The sequence below is a fragment of the Monodelphis domestica genome, chromosome 3 (assembly GCF_027887165.1).
Source record: "Monodelphis domestica isolate mMonDom1 chromosome 3, mMonDom1.pri, whole genome shotgun sequence".
Lineage (NCBI taxonomy): Eukaryota > Metazoa > Chordata > Mammalia > Didelphimorphia > Didelphidae > Monodelphis > Monodelphis domestica.
This window is the reverse complement of record NC_077229.1, coordinates 494,857,960-494,885,612: the sequence shown is the minus strand read 5'-3', so window position 1 is coordinate 494,885,612 and position 27,653 is coordinate 494,857,960. Positions and strand designations below refer to the sequence as shown.

At 33.9% G+C, this 27,653-nt stretch overlaps 1 protein-coding gene across 9 annotated transcripts in view; it reads right to left on the bottom strand.

Annotated features, from left to right (window-relative positions):
• Window positions 1-27,653, bottom strand: part of TENT2 (terminal nucleotidyltransferase 2) — a 119,968-nt gene that overhangs the window by 59,624 nt on the left and 32,691 nt on the right. For 7 of the 9 annotated variants that reach the window (XR_001628494.2, XM_016431331.2, XM_016431329.2 and 4 more), the window contains 5 exons: window positions 25,422-25,674; window positions 14,479-14,593; window positions 14,279-14,370; window positions 11,571-11,637; window positions 3,505-3,574 (listed from right to left, as the gene is read on the bottom strand). Coding sequence is in view for 8 of the 9 variants with exons in the window: in XM_016431331.2 (XP_016286817.1) it covers window positions 3,505-3,574; window positions 11,571-11,637; window positions 14,279-14,370; window positions 14,479-14,593; window positions 25,422-25,674 (597 nt within the window). In the remaining variant the exon portion in view is untranslated. The remainder of the gene's footprint in view (window positions 1-3,504; window positions 3,575-11,570; window positions 11,638-14,278; window positions 14,371-14,478; window positions 14,594-25,421; window positions 25,675-27,653) is intronic. The other 2 variants (XM_016431330.2, XM_056824816.1) reach the window with 1 other exon arrangement.

Genomic DNA, 27,653 nt, shown 5'->3' with positions numbered 1-27,653 from the left:
TGGAAGAATCTTTTTTAAAAGAATCTGATAATACAAAATCACAAGAATAATTGTACCTTGGCATTCAATCATTTTGTTGTTGGAAATATACCTTTAAAGTTATAAAAATTAAATAGGGTCAAGCTTTTCAATGATTGCCACAAAAGGATTATATACAAATACAAAAATCTGAAAACACCCTCCTAAACAGTTGTACATTAATATAATGGAATACTTATTCAAAAATCCAGAGTAACAAATATGAAGGATTGAAGGACTTACAAAACAATGCAAATAAAACATAACTAAAAGAATGATGCACGCTAACATACCACATATGAGAAATGAATAAGAATTAATGGACAAAGAACTATAATTCTTTTTTTTTAATCCTTACCTTCCACCTTACAATAAATACTGTATATGGTTCCAAGGCAGAAGACCAGTAAGAGTTAGGCAATGGGGTTAAGTGACTTGCCCAGAGTCACACAGCTAGGAACTGTCTGAGGCCAGATATGAACTTGGGACCTCTAGCTCTACCATAATGTTTTCAAGGGAGTGACTAAAAACCTATTATGATACTTTATACTTGGAATGCTTAATTTCAAAATATTTTTCTATCATGAACCCCTGTTCTCAGAATAGTATTTGTCAACTACATTTATAATAGAAATACTAAATTTCAGTTGGAGGTTCATAAGAAAAAAAGATATGTTTTCTCCCCGAACAGGTTCACAAACCCCCTGAAATCTATCCACAAACTCCTGAGAACAGGGTGTTCTATGTGTACTCTCATTTAAGAACTCCTTCTTTATGATTTGAAATTAATATTTTAAGGGCAAATATTTACTAAAACAAGTTTAATTATCTTTATTATTCAATGTCAAGTTCTTTATAAAACATTTAGTTTTTCAAATCTAAATAACTACAAAGTAGTAATTCTGAGATTTACATTTTTTATAATTAATCATTTTTAGAAGAGATAAAATGAGTTATAAATCTAGTTATTATGGGTTTTCTTTGTAACAATATTTTCTGCAATGATAAGATTTAGTTTGAATTTAAATATAAATCATCTCCAAATGAAATGTGTATCTACCGGGACATGTGGGATTATAGGTCACAACTAGAAAGCTATACTATAAAGTAGTTTTAAAATCTTGCAGTTTTTTCCCATGTAAACTAATATTAGACCAAGGATTTAATCATTTGCAAATGTATTTGATCTCTCATCAAATAATTTCTGAGCAAGCAATCTCATTGCATTTCATATACTATATACCATATGGAACTCTCAAAATATTATTTAACTACTTTAGTATTGTGGTACAACCTAATGATGATAACTTTCTTTAATTTTATTATCTTTTATTATCTAAAGCTATCTATAAACTTCATTTTCAGATAAAATACAAATGGAACTTTTATTTGCTTTGTTTTAACTCATACTTTTGTCTTTTTCCCACTCCTTACATATTTCATATATATTCATATTCAAACATATTCAGTTTGTTGACACAATACGCTGGACTCAAGTTAACCACAATCTTGAGGATTACTTTAACCCCACCCTACTCCACTGCGCCACCCCCCAAAAATCTTGATTTCTATGAAGCCAATGTAAAAAGTAATCATGGTTCATAAACTAGTTAAATTCTGCTTCCCTGGTACTACTTCATAAGTGTACTAATATTTTTAGGCCAATAGTATTAATAAATAATTATTGTGCCAGTCTATTAAATAGCGGACTGATGATATCCTAAAAATTAAGGCATAAAATATTAATGCTTTAAAGTCTGATCCAAGAAGAAACTCTTCCAATGACAGAATCTGGTCTATTAAAGCAGGGGTGTCAAACTCAAAATAGAAACCAGAAACCAATTCTGAACACTTCCATACCATTTTGGTATGGCTACTTATGAATATGATTGAAATGATTTCATTATTTCATTAAATGTATTCCTTATTATGATCCAAGATTAAATGACTAAATCCTGCCGTGTCAACAAACTGTTATATATGAAATATATAAGTAGTGGGAAAAAGACAAAAGTATGAGTTAAAACAAAGCAAATAAAAGTTCCATTTTGACATAAAGGCAGTTTTATTCCAAGATAGCTTTTTACTATTCTTAAATATTTTTATACTACATAACTATGGCTTACAATCTTTTATTTATTTTCACTTTCCAACAATTTCATCTTATACTTTGAAAGAAGATACAAAAGTATATATACAAGCTATAAAAACTGAATCAATTCCATGGTAGCAAAAAACAAAGCATAATTTCAAAAATTATAGGAGATATATATATGCGCTGCAAGATATAAAATTCAACTTTTGGCCCCCACTTAAATACTATAGATGAAAATTAATTTTTTTTCACTTTTTTCCTCCATCACTGAAAATTGTGTGTGGACGTTATGGAAGGAAAAAAAAATTTAATCAAATCATAATTCACAACAATCAACACATTATAAGCACTGAAATATTCTCCAAAAAAAAAAAACCCTGGTATCAACTAATAGACCCCCTTTTGTATATAAGAATTAAGAAGATGCTTTTGGACCTCTATTTTCATGAGTGATAATGGATTTGCAATGATCATCTTTTTTTCAGTCTTACTATATTTTATTTTGACTATAGCACTTAACCAAAGATAGAATGGGGACTAGGCTAATATATAGTACAGGGGGCAAATTCTACCTATGACTTTACCTTCTTAGTATTGTAGTCTAGCAAATCACATAAAGAGACTGCTTATTACTACACAAGGCTAAGTAATTCTAGGAAATAAAAGGTTTTTTTGGTGAATGGCATCACATAACCCAATTCAGTATATCATTCTGGATTTTCAACTTAGACCTGTATTTACAACTTATGTAACACATTCAGTTAGGAAAGCATGCTTATATTTGTAATCTAAAATTTTGCTCTTCAAATTTCTGTTCTTAATAAAAATATGCAAAGTAATGCTGGATATTTCAAAGGTTTTAGATCATTTAACAAGTCAAAATATGAATTTAGTTTATGTGGATGTTTTTTCAAATTGGTAAAAGTATCTAATTCATAAAACACTGATGAGAACACATAACATCCTAGAAACAAAAGTACTGTACTCTGTATTCAGATTGAATACATAATACATACATACATTGAATAAAAAGGAGTTTGCATGATTCAATAAAAGGAAATTCTAGGGGGCAGCTGGGTGGCTCAGTGGATTGAGAGTCATGCCTAGAGACAGGAGGTCCTAGGTTCAAATCTGGCCTCAGACACTTCCCAGCTGTGTGACCCTGGGCAAGTCACTAACCCCCATTGCCTAAGCCTTACTGCTCTTCTGCTTTGGAGCCAATGCACAGTATTGACTACAAGATGGAAGGTAAGGGTTTAAAAAAAAAATAAAAGGAAATTCTGAAAATTCATAAGACAATATTCACCAATAGTAAATAAAAATTACAATGTAGCAAGTTATCCACAAATGATTTAAAACAAATGAAAAGACAGTGTTTACTAACTACTTGCCTGACTTTATCCCTGAATTTCACAATTGGCACTTTTGCTCGAATCAGCTGAGGTCTCTCAATGTAGCCTGCTGAAGAAGTAAGAAAAAAACTGTGAATATTTTTTAAACCTTATTATAATTCTTATTGCTAGAAGTTCCTTGCACATAATTTAAGTATTTTCTAGGCTGAAACCTTATTTTCTAAATGATAAAGAATGCTGAAAATTAAGGGGACCAAACCACATATTAACAGCCTCTCCTTCCTCAGAAGTCAATTAGCACTTTGCCTGAAACTCTTATTTGTACTTTCTTTACATCAGATATGAGTACCTGTCATTCCGCTAAGCAGTTTAATTCTATGTCCAATGGTCACCCTAACATAATTAAGGAAAAACTTACTCAAGTGTATTTCATTGTGAAATGGTTTTACTCATATAATGTCCCCCCTACCATACTCACTAAGTTCTACTAACTTCATTCTAAAACAGAAGTAGTAATTATTTAAGTATTTGGCTGCCAAGGCCAGGTGATATACACGTATATCCACAATAATTGGTAAATTTCATCATATTAACTGTCAAAACTAGAAAAGGCCTGAAGAGATTTAGTCCCACACACTCATTTTACAGATCAAAGTAAAAAAGAGAGAGAGTGAACAGGTAATATGAAAGAGAGCAGAGTTTATTCAGTTTAGGGCTCTTGTCTCTGAAACAATTTTTGCCTAATCTTTCATCTATACCTTCCCCTGCTTTTCAGCTGATTTTTATGAACTATCTTCAGCCAAGAGAATGCAAGATTTTTTGAGGGCAAGGACTACCTTTTCTTTTTATCTGCATTTGCACTTTTAGAGGTTAACAGTGCTTAGCACATAATAAACATTTAATGAATGCTAGCTGAATTAACAAAAGAACCCTCATTTATTAAACAACAGGAAGTCACACCAATCACCTAGCAATCAGTAGCACTAATTCTAAGACAAGCCTATCCTGAGTCTGTATTTCAAAAGCATTTAAAAAAAAAAAAAGCACATGAATTAAATAAGTTTCACTGGATTAATGCCATTTCCAGAATAGCTAAATAAAAATTCTGCTCAGAATTAAGAACTGGGTTAAAGTAGTATTCAATTTTTTAAAAATTTAACATTAAATCTATGTTTATTCTGAAAAGAAATTATCGGGGGCAGCTGGGTTGCTCAGTGGATTGAGAGTCAGACCTAGAGACAGGAGGTCCTGGGTTCAAATCTGGCCTCAGACTTCCCAGCTATGTGATCCTGGGCAAGTCACTTGACCCCCATTGCCTAGCCCTTACCACTCTTCTGCCTTGGAGCCAATACACAGTATTGACTCCAAGATGGAAGGTAAGGGTTTAAAAAAAAAAAGAAATTTATCAACCCCCCCAAAAAACTTTCTAAACATAATGCCCAATTCTACAAAATGGGCAGTAAAAATTGACATTTTGTCAGCCTTTATTTAGTTACATTAAAACAAACAAATAGAAAACAATGACAGGTTTCAAAAAGAATATAATAAAAAACTCAAATTTCTAATTAAATTAAATATGTATTTATTAAATGTCTATTATGTGCAAGCATTACACTAGCCAACAGTTATAGAGACTATGCAAATTATCCCTGTGCTCAAGCTTACATTCTACTGGAGAGATATAGTATGTATATAAATAAGATTGGTACAAAGAAAACTGAGTAGGGAGAAAAGGCAAACTATTTTCCTATATTCAGTTTTATCCTTTAAGTTTTTTCAAATTCATTAAGGAAACTCATAGTACAGTATTTTTCACCTCCAAAATTAATTGGGCCTCAAAATTCACTTATCTGTAAAATAAAGAGGTTGAACCAAATCTATAAAAAATAAAATCAGACTAGAAGTCCTCTGAAGTTCCACCCAGCTCTTGGTCTATATTCTATTATTTTCTAACTCTAAACTTCCATGGTCTATAATGCAACAGTAGTCTAATTTCCTTACACAAAACTTACAGCCTCATGTGATGTAAATGCTTGGGCAAAAGGAGAAAAAAAGAGAATTAAATAGAAGCTAAGAACATAGAGCCAGGAGATTCTGCAGTACTAGACAAAATCCTTCACAATTTGCCTTCCCACTATTTTCTCAGGATGATTATACTTACTCCCCCCTCACAAACTCTTCATGGCTTAGTTAGTTTTGAGTATCAACTCTTTCCTTATTCCCCAGGTTTTCAGTGTCACCCTTCAAATTGTCATGCAAGTACATGCATGTGCGTGTGCATGTGTGTGTGTCCATCCTGTATTTAATCATCTGTGGCCATATTACATACCTTTAGTAGAATGTGACCTAAGGAGAGGGAACTGAAAACATTGTGTCTGAAACCTTTGCCTGAGTACTGTTTAAAAGGATACCTTTTGACTGTTCTGGTAATTTCATTGATTTCACCTGCGTGCCAGAAGAAAGATTCAGCCCAAAGATTCAACTTTGAATTTGCAAATGGGTGGCTCAGGGCACTGAGAGCATGGTCCTGGGTTAAAATCTGGCCTCAGATAATTCCCAGCTATGGGGCCCTGGACGAGTCCCTTGAAACCCATTGCCTAGCCCTTACCACTCTGCCTTCGGACAATAGGCATTTAAATGGATAAGAACCCAATGAACTTTGAAGAGACTAAAGGCTATATTCTAAGGCATTTCAGACTCCAATGGTTTATAAAAATCTCTGTATTCTATTGCATTTTTTGTTATGGTTTAACTTTGTGATTTTAAGTTCATATATTACTGGATTCAATATTATTCTGCTTTGAACTGAAGGTTGATTGAATTTATTTGGAATGTACTGAGTTTTGAAATTCTGTTGTTTTTCCCCTATAACTGTGCTGAACAAATATTATTGTGAATAAGCCTATATATGAAAAAACAGCTTTTTTTCTATTTTGCTGAGGATAGATGGACTTCAGAACTGGTTATAATTGTATTAACAACCTTTGGAAAATTTAATGTGCTAAATATCTCAAATGATTTTAAGGGTTTTTTTAAATATGATTTTTGTAATTTTTTAAAACAATCTCTGGTTATTTTTGTCTGCCCCTACCACAAGGTAAGGCCAAGAGTAGCTGAAGTGAAATACATTTTATAACCCCCAACCTTCCCGCATTTCTAAATATGTGAATGGAAGTTTGGGCAGTTAATCTCAGGGCATTTGTATCCCTATAAGCCTCCAAGAAAAAGGAGCACCCCTTTATTTATACTCTTCAGCTCACTACTTTACTTGCACCAGAATGATATCTAGATTTCTTGATTATGTTCTAAACCCAAGATGAGTTTTACTTTGTTTAAAAAATATGTTTTATTCACCAAGGTTGAAAGATTGCTATGTTTGTAAAAATTGTGACAAATGTCCATCAATTCATAGGTTTTAAAAATGCCATACAGCAACTTATGTGAAATATGAAAGTGTGTTTGTTTGCTATTGTAATTAATTGGGCTATTGAGAATTTTGGGGATATTGATATCTACATATTTGTACTACTGTATTTTTTTAAAAATGAAAAATTGTTAACCTTGTTCAATTCATTTGCCTTCTACTCACAGTGGAGCATGGCTAGATATTAAGAGGAAATGGATATCATTTTTGATGAGAAAGCCTTGCATTTTATATTTTCTTAGCTGACACAGAGTGTCAATGATTATAAGCTATATTTTTGAAATTTTTAAAGCTCTTTTATTATTATATTTTTCTTGCATGTGCAATATACTTTTTCAGTTTTTTTTATTATTTTTTCTCTCCTTTTTATATTTGAAGCACATGTCACCAGCATTAAAATTTTCTTTAACTTTCTGACTTTTCAATGCTACAAGTTTGAAATACATTTGCTAATGCATGCCCTAAAAAGCTTGTGACTATAAAAACGATGCCACTAATTATTTTAATAAATTATGGGACTTTGCTTAATGATTCTGTCTGATTCCAGGACAAGATATACACAAAAGAGCCACTGCATAGTGCCAATAGAGCATAAGGTCAAAGAGACCAACCAATCCTGGTGAAATTGATGTCACTTTGAGCCTAGACAAAGAGGACTTGAACGTGTTTGGGGTTCGAGGTTGCAGCTGTTTAACATGTGTTAAAAGCAGGTCTTCCTTGTTCCACATTCTATCAAGTACCTCAAACTTGGCTCCCGGAACCTTGGCTTATATACTCTGGTCCCCTTTTCTGCCTCTCATAGTGTGGTAACTTTCTGTAGTCCTGGCTACTGACTGGATAAATGCATCATTGCTTAGATCATTTTAATTGGGCCCTGATTCAAGGACCTGTTATAGATTTATTTTTCTTTTACTTGGAATTTTTACACATAAGACTTTGATAGTCTATATTTTCATCCAGAAATTTTTTCTTTTTTATTTGGATTTTTCTGATATCTTTTTAATATCTCTTGCCAATTGATTCGTATACCTCAGCCATGCATCCCTAAGTGATCCCAGTTTTTTAATCACCCTCTTAACGGGGGGAATGTTAAAAAAATATATCATTACTTAAATTGCAAAGTTTAAATTCCTTTTGAGAAGAATTTTAGGTAAAGAAGATGCTACCTCTCTGAATCTAGAACTGAACTGTTGGAGAAGCCACCATGAAGAAGCCTCCAGACCACAAGTTGCACAAAACTGAACTTTGGGTGTGGTTGATTGAACATTTATTTGTATCTGTACTTTCATGCCAAAGGGGACTGCCCCCTAACTGGCTTTTTGTCAATGCATTTGGCAATTATTGGGTTTGTTTTTTTCTCTTATCATCAAATTATTGTAATCTTTAAATTGATTATGTTTTCATGATCCTTTGGAAAAAAAATTATTTTTTTTGCAAACGATCAAACGGAGGAATGTAAAAATAGACTCAAATACAGGACTACAGTCCCCACAAGCCTTTGCTCCACTTCCCCAAAATGCTTTGTAATCTCACGGGAATTCTGAGGTGGGCCGAGATCGAGGAAGGATTTAAGCTGGTGGCAAAGGTTTTTGGGCTCTCTTTTGGACTTCCGTTTTGGAGCAGATGCATCTCTTCTGTGATGTGAGGTTTTCTGGCCTGGGCCTCTGGCCTAGGCACATGTTTTTTCTTATTCTGTATTTTCTTTAATCTTTAACCTTTAATAAACCTCTAAAAAATATAATACTCCTTGCAGAGAGAAACTAATTTCTACCTGCCTCAGTCTCCCCACATTCCCTAATTTTAATCTTTATAGTACAGTGTCTAAAAAATAACAGATCCTTTTTAAATGCTTGTTGATTGATGGATAAGGGGCAGAGAAGTAGAAGAACCAGCAGTGTTTAAAAAGAACAAGGTCTCTGATTGAAAGAAAAGTTCCTACAATATGAGAAACAGTAGAGTGGTGGCTGATTAAGAAAGGAAGATGATATTGTTGGGGAAATGCCCATTATACAATTAGCAAGGCAATAATTTAAAGGTTTTCCTTTACTCCAAGTTTTCCAGGGCCTGGAGTTCACTGCCCTTGGCTTTAACCTACCCATGTGGCATTATCTCATACTACTCTTCTTCATGTAAGACCATGTTCCAAACAAATGACTAATTTCCCTCTATATTTCTCCTGTCTCTATCCCTTTGGTCATGCCACCTCCTATATGTCAAATGGCTTCCTCTTTCTCCCCATTACCCTCTCTTATACATTGCATTCCCTCATGCCCTTCTTGAGATCCAACTCTCACATTATCTCATCCATGAAAAATCTCATTCCCACCCACTAACAAAAAAGTATTTCTCCTTTCTAAAAATTTCTTTTTTTTCATATTTCATATTTCACATTCTTGTCTTATTTATTATAAGTGCTTGTATTCTTCCCATTTGAATAAACATTTGTGATAATCTATGGTGTGTCAATCAAAAAGCATTTAATTAAACATGTAATGGGTGCTAGACATCATTTTAGTTATTGGAGATGCAAATATGAAATATTAAACAATCCCTACTCACATAGAACTTAAATTCTTCTGAAGAAAATACCCATGACTATATCACTGCACCTACACCTTACAGAAAACAGGTACTGAATGAAAGATTTAGAACTGAAAAAATTCTTAGAAGTACATAGGCATTTAATAAATGTTTACTGATTTATCAGACTAGTTCAACCCTTTCATTTAACCCCTTCATTCAAGGAAAATGAGGCCAGAAAGTTTAAATGATTTTTTGTTGTTTAGTTGTTTTAAGTGTGACCAACTCTTTATGAACCCATCTGGGGTTTTCTTGGTAGAGATACTGGAATGTGGTTTGCCATTTCCTTCTCCAGCTTCCTTTACAAATGAGGAAGTGAGGCAAACAGAGTTAAATGACTTGCCTAGGGTCACAGAGTAAATGTCTGAGGCCAGATTTGAACCCAAAAGATGAGTTTTCCTAAATTCAGGCCTGGGAACTCTATACCTTTTGCCATCTAGCTACCCTTGCCACCCAGCTGCCACTGTCACCCAAGTAAGTGGATGAAATTATATGAACCCCAATAATGACTCTAAGTCCAGCCCTCCTTCTACTGTAGGAGTCAGTAAACTACTGCCCCGTGGATGAAATGCAGCCACTGCCTGATTCTTACAACCCCATTCTTGTACAGTGTTTTTTAAATTTTAAATACAAATCAAATGCTACCTTCTCAATCAATCAAAGAAGAAACACTTATAAAGTCATCTGCTACATTCCAGGCACTATGCAAGGCTCTAGGGACACAAAACAGAAACTAAAATAGACTCTGACCCCATGGAATGTAAACTCTAATGAGCAAAACACATACCTATCACAAGGTAATTTTAAAGAGGAAAGGCAGCTCAGGAGATCAGGAAAGGTTTCGATAAGAAATCTGCACTTGCAATAAGTTTTGAGAGAGACTAAGTAAGAGGCAAGGAAAGAGTAGAATCCAGGTATGGGGAAAAGCCAGGGCATAGGAACAGAATGTAAAGTGCAGAAAAAAGCAAGAAAGACAATCCGTTTGGATTAAAGAGTAGTACTTTATAATTGGGCTGGAAAAGCAGCTGAGGCCAGCTTCTAAAATGCCAAACAGGAATTTCTATCTTATCCTAAAAGGAAGATGGAGCCACCAGAGTTTAATAAGGATGGACAATGACCCAGTCAAATCCATGGTTTAGGAAAATCACTATGTGGAGAATGGAAAGGCTTATAGGAGAGAACTGAGGCAAGGTGACCAATTAGGAAGCTACTGCAATAATCAAGGTGAAAAGTGATGAGGGATAGAACGAGGTGGATGGCTGTGTAAGAGAGAAACTGAATAAAAGAGCTGCTGTGGAAGTAGGATCAAGAAGTCTTGGCAATTAAATGAGACCATGGACTGGGAGAGAGTAAAGAGTTGTGGAGAGTAATGCCACAAACACAAATAGGGGAAGATGGGAAGCAAATAGGTTTTAAGGCAAAGGTAAATTCTATTTCAAACATGATAAGACATGTTTCTGACATGTCGAGTTAGAAACTTCAGACATCCAGATCAAAATGTCCAATGGGCAGTCAGTGATATGGAACTAGACTTCAGGAGGGAGATTAGCTGAACTGAAAAATCACAAAGTAATCTGCACAGAGGCAATTAAACCCATAGATGTTATGGTCACGACTTGAAAGTAAGAGAAGACAGTCCTTCCCAAGATAAAGCCTTGGGTCTTTCTTAATCAACCAAGGCAGGATTACAGTTATGTGTTTGTACCATGTAAGCTACTATATCTGTGTACCATAAGAGATATATTGTGACCTATTTTTTATAGCTCTTCATGTACATATTACCTCCTCTAGTAGACAATATAGTAGCTGTCAAATGAGAAACATGTAGTGTATATATATAGAGACTGTATTACAAAATTTAAAGTGCCCTATTAATGTGAGTTATTATTATTATGGTAAACATCAGAAAAATAAATATATATTGGTATATGCCCCATAGTACAATGAGTTAAATACTTATATTAAATGTATCATCACTTTTCACGTATAAAATTATTTTGGAATTCAATGAAAAAATAGAATTAGCTTTACTGGAATACATATTATTTACATTAGGGTAATATTAGGCATTACATATGAATTCAAAGCATCTGGGACTTACAAAGTCTAGTACAGAAATGTTTTTGGACTAAGCTGAGTATATGCCTTGCTTCAGTCTTCTGATTTACCTGAAACAAATATTAAAAAATTGTAAATACATTTTTCTATACCCTTTCATTCTCCATACCTACTCTTTAAAGGGAGCATCATTTTCAAAGAAAAAATGTAACAGAAGTGAGTTTTTATTTTTTCAAGTTTTTATAAATCCTAAATCCAATAAATCTGAAAATTTTCTAGATCACATCTTAAATTTTTTATCTGAATTTGCTGGTGTATCTGAAAAACAATCATATAGTTCCTTTCACCTAATAAAATTGTGAAAGGTAACCATATCTCTACAAAATAGAATACTACTCTATATTTTATAAGTTATTCATAGTTTAATGACCATAAAATTCAATGAGAAATATTAATGAATAACAAGTTAAAGCTTAAAGAGTAAATAACAGTTTTTAATGCCTCAAGGAAATAAAAATCACAATCTATTGCAGCTAGAGAATACATCTTTAATACACAATTCTAGTCAACAGAGTTATACTATGGCTTACCAATTTTCAAGGAAAAAATACAATTAAACCATATTGAATTTAATGCAATTCTTATTTGGTGATAAAGGAAAAAATCTCAGATTCTTATAGTGCAGTGATGATAAAACTTTTAAAGATAGACTGTTAGGCTCTGTCCCCACTCCACTCCCCCCAAGACTGAGTGCTGTGCCCAAGCCCCCCCCCCATTATTTCACATGGGGAGGGAGGAAGTTCTCCCATTGGGTTGCTAGACAGAGGGGTGGTGTGTGTGTGAAAAAATGTCAACAGGTTTGTGGAAAGGAGGAAGGGAGCAGTTCTGCCCAAGTCCGTCTGTCTTTCTAGTAACAAACTCTGGGGGGCAGTGGGTGTGGGGAAGTGGGCAAATGCCCACAGAGAACATTCAGCATGCTATCTTTGGCACCTATTCCATTGATTCGCCATCACTGTTAATAGTGCCTCTGGGTTATCATTAAAAATTCAATTGGGGGGCAGCTGGGTAACTCAGTGGATTGAGAGTCAGGCCTAGAGATGGGAAGTCCTAGGTTCAAATCTGGCCTCAGACACTTCCCAGCTGTGTGACCCTGGGCAAGTCACTTGACCCCCATTGCCTAGCCCTTACCATTCTTCTGCCTTGGAGCCAATACACAGTATTGACTCCAAGATGGAAGGTAAGGGTTTAAAAAAAAAAATTTCAATTGGAGGCAACTGGGTGGTTCAGTGGATTGAGAGCCAGGCCCAACAATGGGAGGTCCTGGGTTCAAATGAGACCTCAGACACTTCCCAGCTGTGTGACCCTGGGCAAGTCATTTAACCCCCATTGCCTAACCCTTACCTTCTCCCTTGGAACTGATTCTAAGATGGAAGGTCAGGGTTTTTAAAAAAAGAACATCAATTATCATTGCATTGTAGATCATCAAGCATATCTGTTAAGAGAATGTTCTACTTAAAAGGATGCCTGATAAGCTAGTCTGATGCACAAAGAAAATAGAGAATAACTTATGGCAAAACTTACAAGGAAAAACATGTCAGTTTTTTATTAGAGAAGTAGGTTAGCAGGGAGCAGAGAGCTAGGTGGCTCAATTGATAGAGAGCCAAGCCAAGAGATTCAAAGATTCACTTAACCCCAATTACCTAGCCCCTACCTCAGTGGAACCAATACATAATATCAATTCTAAGATAAGAAAGTATGGGTTAACAACAAAAATCAAGGGGAAACCTTAAATTGTAATTCTTTTTTTTTTTAACCCATACTGTTCTGTCTTAGAATCACCAAAGTAGAAAAGTGGTAAGGGCTGGACAATTGGAGTTAAGGGACTTGCTCAGGATCACAACTATAAAGTATCTGAGGTCACATTTGAACCCAGAACCTCCTGCCTCTAAGCCTGACTCTCAATCCACTGAGCCACCTAGCTGCTCCCTTGTAATACATTCTTTTTTATGTTTTGTAAATCTTTACCTTCCATCTTAGAATCAATACTGTGTGTTGATTCCAAGGTAGAACAGTAAGAGTTAGGCAATGAGGTTTAAGTGACTTGCCCAGGTTGGTAATGCAGTCTTAACTGAGCTTTCTCTGCAAATCTCTTGTTTTTAAACAATCCAAAGGTATTTTCTCACTTTTTACATGATTCTAAATATTCAAGATATATCAGTTTTTTTCTGAAACAAGTCATTTTTCCAACTTGCAGTTATTAGAAGTCACTGTTGTCAGATGAATTATGGAAATTATGAAAGAAAATTCTTATTATTCAAATGTTTTTTATTCCCCCCAAATAATGAAAAAGTATTTTTGAGTGTCAAAGAAAATAAATATTTATAATATGCAATAACTCAAAAATCTAAATTTGGAGGAAAAAGCACATTTTTTTACCTAATAATCTTTTCTTTTCTATAAACTATAGCACTGTTCAATGACCTTCCAAAACAGAAGCTGTCTCAGGAAAATGCGCAAAAGTAACTACCATTTTCTGACCCTAAAATCTTATATTGATAGTTCTATAACTCCTGATATATTCCTCCTAAATGTGCCTTAAGAGAGACAGCATTATTGCAACTCTCTTAAGTTACATACAAGCAAGAAAATAAGTTATTAATGAGATCATCATTGCATAAATTAATTAATATTTATATTTTTGTATGACTGACCTTGATACAGAAATTTTTAAAAAAAAATTTAGTTACTTACTGGCTCCTCCTTAACAACCAGGCACAAATCACCATCACTACTCCTTGTACCAAATCCATTTAATGAGGATCCAACCAAGAAGAGTCTGCTATCTAAAATTAAAAAAAAAAAAGCCATGAAATTATAAAATAATTTAATTATCAAATAGTATTAAAATTTGAAATATATACTTGATTAAGGATACATAAAAGAAAACATACGTGGAAATATCAGTTGGATTTCTCTCTGCAATTGTGTTCGACAGAGTTCTTTCTTCTTCAAATCACAGGATTGCTGCTGACACACTTGAAATAAGTCCAATACCTGCTGACTCAACTTTACACCCCCCCAAAAAAAACTTTATAAATCAGTAGTTTCAGAAATTAAAAAAAAAACTCCTCATCAAAAATTTGACAATTTATTATTTAGCAAATTTTGTTTATAGAATTTTAGTTGCCTTCATCTTACTATTCTCAAAAAGTCTATTTAGTATTCTTAAAACCCAAAGGAAGGTATATATATATATATATGTATATATTTTTATCTCTATAACCATTCTCAGTTGCATGAATAGAATGGGCCCCTTTACAGACTATAATTCCTTCCTTAAACGGGGGAGTAAAAGGGGAAGGTAAAAGGTTGAGACAAGACTGTAAATGTTAACATAAATTTGCTAGTAAAGTATATGTCACTTTTTCAGTATGTAATCAACAAAAAGTTCATAATTCAATTCAATTGAACAGATATTTATTAAGCACCTATGAGTACTAAGCTAGGTGCTGAGAATACAAATATAAAAGCTAAATAGTTCCTGTCTTCAAGAAGCTTACTTCTCCTAGATGGAAATATTTACACAGGAAAGTAAATATAAAATATAGGCAAAGTAAATATGAAGTCATTTAGGAAGGACAAATATATCAATAATTTAAGATTAAGTTGTCCTCCAATTCTAACATCTTGAGAATCAATAGCCAAAGTTAATAATACACAAGTACATATTACTAACAATAGCCAAGTAAGAATTCAGATCCTGCTTCCACTGACTAAGAATAAATTCTAATCATTCTGGACACATATAGAATTATGTATACAGCCTACTACAACCTGATCTCTACTTTCATACTGAGCCATCCACTGCAAAGACATCCCTGCTATACACTAATATCTCTTCCTGTCCCAATTTTACTTATAATATTCCTTTATCTTTAAATCAAGAAGCAGGATCTCTGATAAACATCTCTTAAAAAGTAGGGAGAAGTTAGTGAAAATATTTTGAAAATACATCAAAAACTACTCTAATAGTTAAGAAGAGCAATTAGCATTAATAAGGACCTCAATTAGAATTCTGGCACAACAATAAAATATGGATTATTTGAGAAAAGGTTGGAATACTAAAGAAGATGAAGAATACAACCCAATACAAAGGACAAATGGAAGGAAAAAGAAGGCTGAAATGAAAGCTTAAAGAAAAGCAGGTTACATAAGATGTCAATTACTTGTTCTTTATCTCTGAGGATATAGAAAGAAATGGACTTCAATGACAGCTTCAGTAATTGGAGAAATGCAAGGAAGAATGTCTTGACTGCGTTAAGTTTTTTAAAATGAAATTTATATAATTTTTAAATAATTTAAATGGTACATCTGGTTCTGGTTCACCTTACTTTAACATTATTTCCCATCACTACATCTCTATATTTTCAACTGGACTACTCCATTCAGTTTCAAATTATCTGTCAATCAGTCAACAAACATTTCTTAAGAAATTACTACGTATCTCTGATAATCAGAGAGATGCAAATCAAAACAACTCTGAGGTATCACCTCACACCAGCAGACTGGCTAACATGACAGCAAAGAAAAGTAATGAATGCTGGAGGGGATGTGGCAAAGTAGGGACATTAATGCATTGCTGGTGGAGTGTGAATTGATCCAACCATTCTGGAGGGCAATTTGGAACTATGCCCAAAGGGCACTAAAAGTGACTGTCCTCCACTTCTGGAATGTTCTGCCTCCTCATCCCCACCTCTTAGTTTCCTTTGCTTCCTTTAAGAATCAGATCATTCCCTTATGTATAAGGTCGCAAAGGAAACTAAGAGGTGGGGATGAGGAGGCAGAACATTCCAGAAGTGGAGGACAGCCAGTACAAAGGGAAAAACGGGATGAGATGTACTATTCAAGAACTGCTATTAGGCTAGGGTAGCTTGGTCATAGAGTAAATGAATGGGAGCAAAAAGAAATAAGATTGGAAAGGTATAAAGAACTGTAATTGGCAAACAATTTATACATGATCCTGGAGGCAATAAGGAGCTTATTGAATAGGAATCAGGCTTGCTTCTTTAGGAAAATTACCTTGTCAGATAAGCAGAGGATGGACTAGAGTCAGATTTGAGACAGGAAGACCAGTTAGAAAATTATAGCAAAAGCCTAGACAAGAGGTGGTTGTATCATATGAGATGTTATGAAGGTAGAAATGGCAAGATTCTACCACAGACTACATGAGATAAAGTAGAATGAGTGGTCAAAGGTAACACCAACTTGGGTAATAGGCAGTTCAGAAGAGATTAGGGTTGAATAAATATAGATCTGACCATCATCTTCATAGAGATGAAAATTAAACCCATGGTACCAATAAGATCATCAAATGAAATAGTATAGAGCATTTATCTCCCAAGGTTGTTGTGAGGCTCAAATAAGATAATATAAAAATAAGTGAGCTAATTTGTAAAGTATTTAGCACAATAGGTGGGTAATAATAGGCATTACCTAAATGTTAGCTATTATTGTTGTTATTGTTATTGAATAATGTTATTATTAATAATATTAAAGGAAGAAAAGAGGACTGAGGTCAGAATTTTAGGGGATATTCACATTAGTGGATGTGACATGGATAAAGAACCAGGAAAGGAGACTGAGGAGAAGGGCTAAATAGACAGGAAAAGAAGCAGAAGAGAGCAATATTACAAACACCTGGAGAAGGGAGAATATACAAGAGGTGATCGATTATGTCAAACACTAATAAAAATAAAGAAGGATGAGCTCAAACTGTTCCCTGAACTCAATATTCCAGTCTGTGTACCTGCATCACCTATTTCTCAAATGGATTCCTTCAGGTTCTCTTTCTTCTTTAAGGCTCACTTCAATTTCAACATCTTCCCTGAAGCTTTCTTTGATTCACTCATTAATGTTCTCTCCCTCCTCAGTTTTCCATGTACTATATAAAGAGTTGTGTAGATATTATCTCTCTCCCTGAGCAAGTAATTGAAGACAAAAATGGCTCTGCTTTTGTATTTGTACCCCCAGCCACTGATTACTGTGGTTTCAACATAGCAGGTTCTCAATGCTTGTTGAATTAAACTGGATTTGTCTAATCCTAGAAATTTAAGCTCAGACCAGAAAAAGCCCCTGGAGTCCTGTCATCATCAATCTGTTATCATATTGTCAAATAGAGTTGTATACTTATTTTATAAATTATAATGTTACAAAAAAGGAAATTAAAAGATGAGATAAATCCTAAAGTCAACATAGTCAATAGTTTAATGAGTAAAGAGTGACATGGTCAGATCTATGCTCTAGAAAATCATTTCAGCACTGATGTGGAAGATGGATTGGAGAGGAATAAACCTGAAATCAAGGAAATCAGGAAAATAGTCCAAGTAAAGGTAAGAGGAACTGAGACGCTGAACTAGGGTGAAGAGACCCTGTATGAAGAGCAATGGATTATGTTGTGGAGGTAGAAATGGCAAGACTTGGTAACTGACTGGATATGGGGACTGGGGCGTAGGCCAAGGGAAAGTGAGGAGTCAAGTGTAATACCTAGGTTGTAAACCTGGGTGACTAGAAAGTTAGAAGTGCTACAGACAGAAATAAGAAGTCTGTTTAGAGGTAGAGGTAATCAAATAGAAATCCATCCATGCCTGCTAATGCCTGCACTGTTCAATCTTTACTCCCAAATGGTAAGGGGCTTGTGGCCTTACTTACCAATCAATTCACACAAACTGCCACCCCACCACTCCCCCGCAAAACAACAACAACAACAAAACTCTCTGCCTCTTAGCACAAAGCTTGTTTCTGTGGTAATGAGAGGGAAAGGGTTCTGAATATGGGTAAACTGGAGGAGAAAGGTTAAGAAGTTTTTTTCTTTGCAGCTACTGAGAAAGCCTGGTTCTGGTAAGGTAATAACCCCACTGAGAGGCTCTCACCAGTTAAGCCACATGGGAGGTCAGTTGTAGGAGAGGGAAGAGGGTGACATGAAGATGAAAGTATAAGAGACAAATCAAAGAATGACCACAGTTAATAGTAATAATAACCAACATCTATATAGCACTTCCTATGTGCCAGACACTCACAAAGCTCTTTACCATTATCTCATTTGATCTTCAAATAACCCTGGTGGTAGGTGCCAATTATACAGATAAGGAAACTTATGGCAAACAGAGATGAAGTGATTTGTCTGAGGCATGTCTCAGGGGACAAAGGATGTGAAATGTGACCCATCTTCCTATCCTTTCATGAGTATCATATTCCCCTAAAATCAACCCTTTGCCCCTAACTTTGGAGATCACTGTTTTGGACCATGAATTACTTGGAGCTGGGATAATAATTAATCTCATACCTGCAAAGGGCTCAAGGGTTGAAGCTCAAGTTATTAGAATTGTATGTAAAATAAGAAAGAATAGGCTCCTGGGCTTTAAAAGCAAAAGAAATGTGCATGGTGGCTTAAGAGATCAATCAATCATTCAATAATCATTTATTAAGCTGCTTATTATGTGCTAGGCAATATAGAGAGGTAAAAACAATTCCTGCTCTCAAGGAGCTCACATTCAAATGTAGGAAGTAGCACAAGCATTTCTAGTCAACATTCTAGTGATTTTGTAAACAAATTGAATAATATTTACAACAACTTCTCTTTTGAACTCATTAAATATCTTCGGCTTGTCATTCATCTCCTCCTGAATAATCCACAGGCATCTCAAACTCACCTTACTCCCCAAAAAGAATTATCTTTCTCACTAAGCCTACCCTACTTACAAACTCACTGGAGTGGCAGCAACTTGTATCCCGAAGTTACCTCAGAGTTGTCCTTTACCCTTCCCTTTCCATCAATCTCTACATTCTATCAGTTGCCTAGTATCAGTTCTCTCTCCATAATACTGCTCAAATCCATCCTCTTCCTGTCACTCATACAGCAACTACATTCAATTTCAAGCCTTCATCATCACTTACTTGGACTACTATAATAGCTTTCTAATTTATATCCTTGCTTTTAGACTCTCTTCTCTCCAATGCATCTTCCACAAAGTTCTCAAATTAATGTTCCCAAGGCACAGTGGCTCTCCATTTTTACTCACATGAAATACAAATAACTAAGTCTGAAATTTAAGGCTTCCAACAGTTTCTCTTACCAATTTTCTGGTCATATTTCACAATAATCTATATTCCAGTCAAACAAAATTAATTCTTTTCTAACTCAAATACACCATCTCCTAACTCCATGAATTTACACAAGCTTTTGCATGCTTTCCCAATTCCTCTCCCATACTGCCCCCCCACCTGAAATGTACTCTATCTTTATCCTTGCTGCTTAGAATCTTTTACCTTCTCTTCAAGGCTCCATTCAGGTACCACATCCTCTAGAGACATTTCCAGGATATTCTCAGTATTTATTAAATTTGTTTGTTTGTTTAAACTTTTACTTTCCATCTTAACTGCAAGTTAAGGGCTTGGCAATTGGAGTTAAGTGACTTGCCTAGGGTCATATCGCTGGGAATATGTAGAAGCCTAGATTTAAATACAGGTTCTCCCAACTCCAGACCTGGCTTTCTATCCACTGAGCCACTTAACTGCTCCCAATTATTAATTTTTTCTATACCCTTTATTTACCTTGTTTTATATTTTTCTATGTACAGGTTAGTAAAATAAAAACTTTATGTGAGCTAAGGCTGTTCCATTTTTGTCCTTGTATCTCCCAGTGTGCCTAGTAGGTGCTTAATAAATATTTATTTAAGATTAAATTGTCATTTTGGGATTCTAAATTTCTACCTTGGCTTGCCTCCTTTTTCTATCTTGTCACTATGAATAAGAATCATTCTCCCCTCCCAAAAAGTGCTAACAGGAATTACTTGCAAGAAAAGAGAAGCTTCTTCAGTAGCTAGCTGTTCACTTAGGAATTCTCATTGTTTTTGTTAGGCTTAGAGCTTTATTTATTCTTTGTTATCAAGCAAACATGGAAAGTCATAAGTTATGATGGGATAAAATTCAGACAGATGCACATGTTCTTGCCAGATGCAGAGAAATATTTCAAGAAATAGCTCAAAGTTCATATTTCTAGTAAATGAATGATATGAACTCCAAAGTGAACAAGTAGTGTTAGGTGCTTAGGTGATAGAGATTATACTTATCCATGTAGGTATCAAAGTTTTTCCAAAGAAAAATTTAATTGCTGATGATTTAGGTAGATATGTTTTTTGTTTCTAAGCATTATTTTTATTTCTAAAAATTTCTCGATTTTTTCCATGTACAAAAAGGATTATACAGAACACCTTTTTTGGCTCTCATCAAAGTCTAATTACCTTTATCACTTAAAATTAATTATAGGAGCAAGTAATTTTGCATGCAGTTGAGCTACTTATGCCCACAATGAGAAATTGCATTTAAAAAGAAAATTTGGAAAATTAAAAATTGATTTTTCATCTAAGTATACACTGTCCAACTTCTAAATAACATTATAATCTATTCCCAAAGTCATTTAAAAATAAAATTTGCAATAAAGCTACTGCTAGAGCAAGTACATTTCATTGTAAGGAACAGTGAATATATTTTAAGGCTTCTACTTTTTTGCATTCTTCTGGAAAATCTGTGAATATCTTGACAAGTGTAAAGCTGAAGGGGATAACTTTTACATGCTGTTCTCAGTACACATTCTCCATCTGTCAGCTGTAAGATGGTTTCCTGAGTAAAATAGATTTGGGGGAAGGGGTAGGGAAAGAGGTGTTTTTCAGATGAGAATGCCAAACAAGATCTGAAACTATATGAAAAATGGTAGCAGTTTTCTACAGAATGTTACCTGCTAGCTTTAAAGGTACAGATGTGAGCCATGCAAATTAGCACTGTTGTAGAAAGAGCACAGGATTGGAAGTTCAATTAGAGAGTTAGAATTGTTGATCTCTAACATATTGCATCTTTAAGATTCTATAAATCCAGCAAGGAGCCACAAATCCAAACTAGGAATAAGAGAAATTGGAATTCAAGAAACTGGTTTTCTAAGTCAATTATGAGTTTCAAAATAAATTGGCATTTATTCCAGTTTTCTCACTGCTATCAGATTCAATGTACATATGGGAAATACTGATTAAAAATTTCCAAGAAAACAAAACCTTTTGAGAATTAACTTGTTTCTTTCTCATATAAGCAAACTGTAAATTAACAGGCTAAGATAGTACTGATGTCTGAAATAATATAATACTCTCTGTAGAAAATGATGTTTAATTTTTCCATTTTATCAAAATATAAGAAAATGTTGCTCATTTGGCCTACTTTAGACAATAGGCTTTTAGTTTTTTCTTATACTCTTCTTGTATTCCCTCCCACTTCTCCTTTTGCCCTCTTTCAATCACTACTTTAAAATTCAATAGTCATTTCCTCCATGAATCTGCCCTTGGACCTAACACTGCACTTGATGTGCTTTAATACATATGCTATACATTAGCATGTATCATAATTATTTTTGTGTCTTAGAGCTTACAACTAATATCCTTTTATGAATAAATTCTCAGTTCGAAAAGAAAAGAGAATATCTATCCAATAAATAATTTATCATCTCTGGTACCTAACACAGAGTTCTGCACATGGGGTACTTACTAAATATTGGATAGACTAAGTATATATTTAAATAAATGAAATTTTATTACTTTAAAATGTATAACAAGCTATGTCAACAATGATTTCCTCTTTAGGAGGGGAATCTATTTTAATAAAAGCAATTACTTGTAATTATTGTATTGATAATTAGCATTATAAATGGGTCCCTATAATCCCTGATAATAACTATAAAATATCTGTTCATTTTAGAAGTTTGAAAAATCTTCCTACAACCTCACATCATTAATGAAAGCCATTTTTATAGACCATGCAACTGTAAATCTCTTTTTAATTTCAGAATAAAAATGTCTTAATTAATGAGGTTTTATTATGTCAATGCAAATAACATTTTTGATAAGGTAAAAATAAGTCAAATTATCTTCTATTACTAGAAGTATGATTTAACAAAGTGATAACAGGACATTTTTTTCAAGAGACATGACAGATGTAGTACCATTAAAGAATGTCCACTATACTTCTATAGTTATAATTCTATTGACCAGAAAATCACATATTTATCCACAATCCAAGAAGAAGAAAAAAACAATCAATCACAATATAGTGGACTGAAAACATAGGAAAATATAAATTTATGGAATTAAAGAACTCTTGGGCCCAGAAATAACAAGCAGGAAGAGTTCTACCTGGATGGCATTTAAGAAAGAGGGCAGTGAATTCAATGATTCCAAACTGATTACTAATCCAACAACCTTTGTCTAACATTAATTTCCCATTTACTTTATATGGCCATAAATACCAAAATACTATAATCTCAGAGGAATTAAAATGACAAACAAGCCAAAGATCAAAGAAAAGCTATGTGGGAAGTGCAAAAACTTTACAGAAGACGTGTGATCAGAAAAGTGTATGGCCCACTCATGTAGAGAATGAGAATGGTATATTGGCATACAAGGTACGTCTTCAATGAAGGATTTATAGTTCATATATTTAGAACTAAACGAGACCTTGGAAATCATTGAGAACCACCCTCTCTCATTTTATAGTTGAGGAAAAAAGTTAAGTGACCTACTCAAGGTGTGGTGGAGTCATAATCTATTATTTTGGAAACAGTGCACACATCAGTGAAAAAATTAGTCCATCAAAGTATTGAAGTAATCTCCATTTTGCAAACGAGAATAAGTATTTACTAATATAGTGCTATATTGAAATAAAAAGTTTTATAATCAAGAAATAAATTCAAAGATATCAGAGATATCTATCTTAGAACTTATCCTTTTTAAAGTTATTTTTATAGACAAAATGGATCCTAATAGTGGTAAAAAAAATTATGTTTCTATTGGTGTCACATATTACAAAATAAATCTCATTGTTTTTGATTCTCAGATTATCAGGTACATTGATAATAAAGGACAGAGAAAAATTGTGCTATCCCATTTCCTACTCTTTTTCAGTGATAAACATCTCGATCTCTTAATGTCTAGGGTATAGGAGAATTTTCTTCTATGCTAGAAAGTCAAAGAAAAGCTACTAGAGCATATAAGTAATTAATATCAATTATTTGTTCTTAATTTTAGGGTCAATACAAAAAATGTTTACTTTTGGATATATAACTAGGGCTCATAAATAACAATTATATATTAGAAACCTTATACAAAAAATTCAAATCAATTTTATATAATAAAAATGCATTTAGAGTTACACCTAGACAATATACTCCACAACAACTTAACATCCACCAAAGCAAAAAATTAGTTTATGCAATGTACCAACTTCTTTATTACCATTCAAAATCTTTCCCTTAAAAAGAGGAGGAGACATCAAGAAGGAAGAACAAAGGAAGTCCTTTCGGACTATCCCAAATTTGTTATTTCTAATTTAAGTGTTTCTTTCTCATTGCTTTTTGTTCTATTTTTTTCCTGGCAAGCAGAGAGGGAAGAGGATACAATTCCAAGAATCTCAGTTTAAGAACTGGGGCACATTCAAAACTATATGAAAATTAAATGTAAGTCCACAACAGGCCAAGAAATAAAGAAACTTATATAATGAATTTTCTTCCTGGTTGCTTGGGATTTTTAAAGTTTAACTGAATATGGAATATGTACATATGCTTCTAAATTTGGATGCTTAAAAAAATAACACATTCCTCCATGCTGATAGAGATATTTTCCAAGAATACTAATTTAAATAATTCCATTTTATCTAAAATGTTATTTGGCAAATAACATTTTAAATAAATCCCATTTGTTTCCTAATTCGTTTTGTCACTTAGAATGAGTCCTTTGATAAAATAATTGCATTGCATCCAAAGTAGGTAACTTTAGAGATAGCTAGGTAGCTTAGTAGATTGAGAGGCAGGTCTGGAGTCCAGAGGTCCTGAGTTCAAATCTGCCCTCTGACACTTCCTACCTGTATGATACTGAACAAGTCCCAGAACACCCTTATTGTCTATCCCTTACCACTCTTCTGACTTGGAACCAATACTAGATAACGTCATAAAAAAATTTTTTTTCAAACCCTTACCTTCCATCTTAGAATCAATACTGAGCATTGATTCCAAGGCAGAAGAAGAGTGGTAAGGGCTAGGTCGGTGTTGGCAAAGACATGACATGAGTGCCCCTTCATGCTGGAGGGGGCTGTTTTATTCCCCCTCTCCACAGCACCTGGGGACAATGTTTATGTGCCCCACCCCTTTACCAGCAGCTCAATGTAAGAACTTCCTCCCTTAGTTATGTGGGATAAATTGGGGCTCAAGGTGGCTTGAAGATGCAGTTTGGGCACATGATCTCTAAAAGGTTTGCCAATGCTGGGCTAGGCAACTGGAGTCAAGTGACTTGCCCAGGGTCACACAGCTAATTGAAGGCCACATATGAACCCAGGATCACTTATCTCCAGACTTGGCTCTCATTCAACTGAGCCTCCTAGCTGCCCCTAACTTTATATTACAAAAATCAATTCAAGCCACTTTAAAATTCTCTTAGGTCTAAAACCTAAGATTCAAGCTCAATGAATTAAAAACAGAATAGGGAATGACCTACTCTGAGTTCTAATCTATTTATGAACCTCAAGAAAATTATAAGATATAAAGACATTCAGAGTAGAATAGCTAACAAAAATTATAAAACCTGTTTCTATAAGGTACATAAAGACTTTAAGAAATGGCAAAAAATACATTTACTTGTCATAGAACAGTAATTGACTTTTCTGATACCATGAAGATTTCTTCTAATACATTATTAACAATTCAATGGATATTTATTAAACACTTACTAAATGTAATGTTTTATTCAAGGAAAGGTTCAAAGAAAAAATTGCTAAAAGACAAAACTGAAATGCTCATCCATATTACCTTATCTTTGGCCACTGGAAGTGTAATTTCTCTAGGTTCCAAAAATGGTGCCTCTCGAAAGGGTGGAACAGATCTGACTAAATCTGGTGCATAATTCACATGCAACAATGGTGGAGTAACTGATCCTGGTGCTGAGTATCTTCTTTCATCTGGTAAAGGCACTGTTTGGTTAGCTACTGTTGATTCGTGATAAGGTGAATGAAACCGCTGCCTTTTAACGTCAAGGGGAACATTTTGTTCATTGCTTAATCTCCTGCAAAAAAATTTTTCTCATTAAGATCCACCATGCTGATATCTAATAATAAACTGCTTAAAGACTAAAGAATAAAGCCGTACTAATATCAATGCAATGATCCAGGACAATTCTGTGGGACTTATGAGAAAGAATGCTATCCACATCTAGAGAAAGAATTGTGGGAGTAGAAATGCAGAAGAAAACATGATTTATCACTTGTTTATATGGGTATGTGATTTGGTGTTTTGGTTTTAAAGGATTACTCTTTTACAAAAATGAATAATTTGGAAATGGGTTCAAGTGATTATATATGTACAACCCAGTGGAACTGCTTGTCAACTTCAGGAAAGGGAAGGGATAAGGGGAGAAAAAAAAACATGAATCATGGAAAATTTTTTAAAATAAGATTAAAATAAAAAATGTAAGAGAAAAAATAAAACAAAATAAAGCCTAAAGTCCAACTGTTAATACTTTCAGTATAGTTATTATATTATATATGGAGTCAAATCCCAAATGAAAAAGAGGTAAGAAGCGTACACTTTCATTTGCAATAGAGAACAACACTATTCCAGTTAAAGATAATGAGTATTAATAATGAACATAGAAAAATTACATAAGAAATGGAGAAAAGCATAATTATCCACATAGGAACATAACAAATCTATAGGAGTTAAATAATAATAATCTTGTTAAAGTACCAGCCATGACCTTTATTAAAAAAATCTGATATACTGTCCAATAAAAGAATATTTTCATAATACATTGGAGTTTATATAGACATATATTTACATGTTCACATATGTACATATAACTGTGTGGGTATCTGTGTAATAATTCATTCTCAAGAGAAAAATATGATAAAACTGAGAAGCTTGGAAAAAACCTTTGCCATAAAAGCCATTCAATATTTAACATTTTCTGCTTAAATTAAATTATAGCTAACTTTTCATCAATAATTGTTATATTTTTTTATCAACTGGTTACATAAATTTCATGCCTTACTTTCAAATGATCAAACAATTTATATGAGGAATAATCAGATGAACAAGAAATATCTAATTTAGAAAAAAGATAAAATTGACAAGATTACTTTAAAGATTCGTATAACTATAATTTCAATATATTATTAATTTCTTTTAAAAATCATTTTCTTTTTCTAGTCTCCCAAATTATATGAACCAAAATCACTAATTTATAATGTGATCTTCAACTAGAAACTTAGCCTTTCTGGGCCTGTTTTCATTTGCAAAATGAAGTGATTATACTAGATTGATGATGGCAAACCTTTTAGGGACTACATGTCATGTCCCCCTCCCTTTACTCCACACAGGAGAGGGAGAAAGTGTTCCCATTGGGCTGCTGTGCAAAGGGGCAGGAGATGTGAAAAAAATGTCATCAGGCACTGGGGGTTTGGGGAAGGAGAGGGATTACGACAGCTTTATTTGAGTCCTCCTACATTTCAAGGAACAAACTGAAAGGAGGGGGAAGGCTGCTGCATGCCCTCAGAGCACTCTATGTGCCATCTTTGGCATGCATGCCATAGGTTCACCATAACTGCACTAGATAGTCTCTAGAATTTGTTTTAGAAATAGAAGAAATATTAAATTCTCAGGTATGTAACACAATTACTACAATATATCTTCCTTTTGACAACAGGAGGAATTTAATTCTACAAAAATTATAATAAAGCAAAAAATTAGAACTATACTTATGTCTCAAGGACTACTAGTTAAGTGTAATATCAAAAAATTTAAAAAGCAGCATGATATAGTGGCAAAACATTGGACCAAGAGTTAGGTTCTAGTTCTAGTTATGCAACTAATTGTGGAACTTCAGGCAAAACCCAATTTCTCTGGGTCTCAGTTTCCTTAGCTGCAAAAAATTGAGGAGGTAGAAAGCGGAAAAGAGATAGGCTAAAGAACATCTAAGGTCTATGACCCTTCCTCTCAACATAAAAATTCTAAGTTTCTAAGCAAAGCCAAAGTATTAGGTATAAT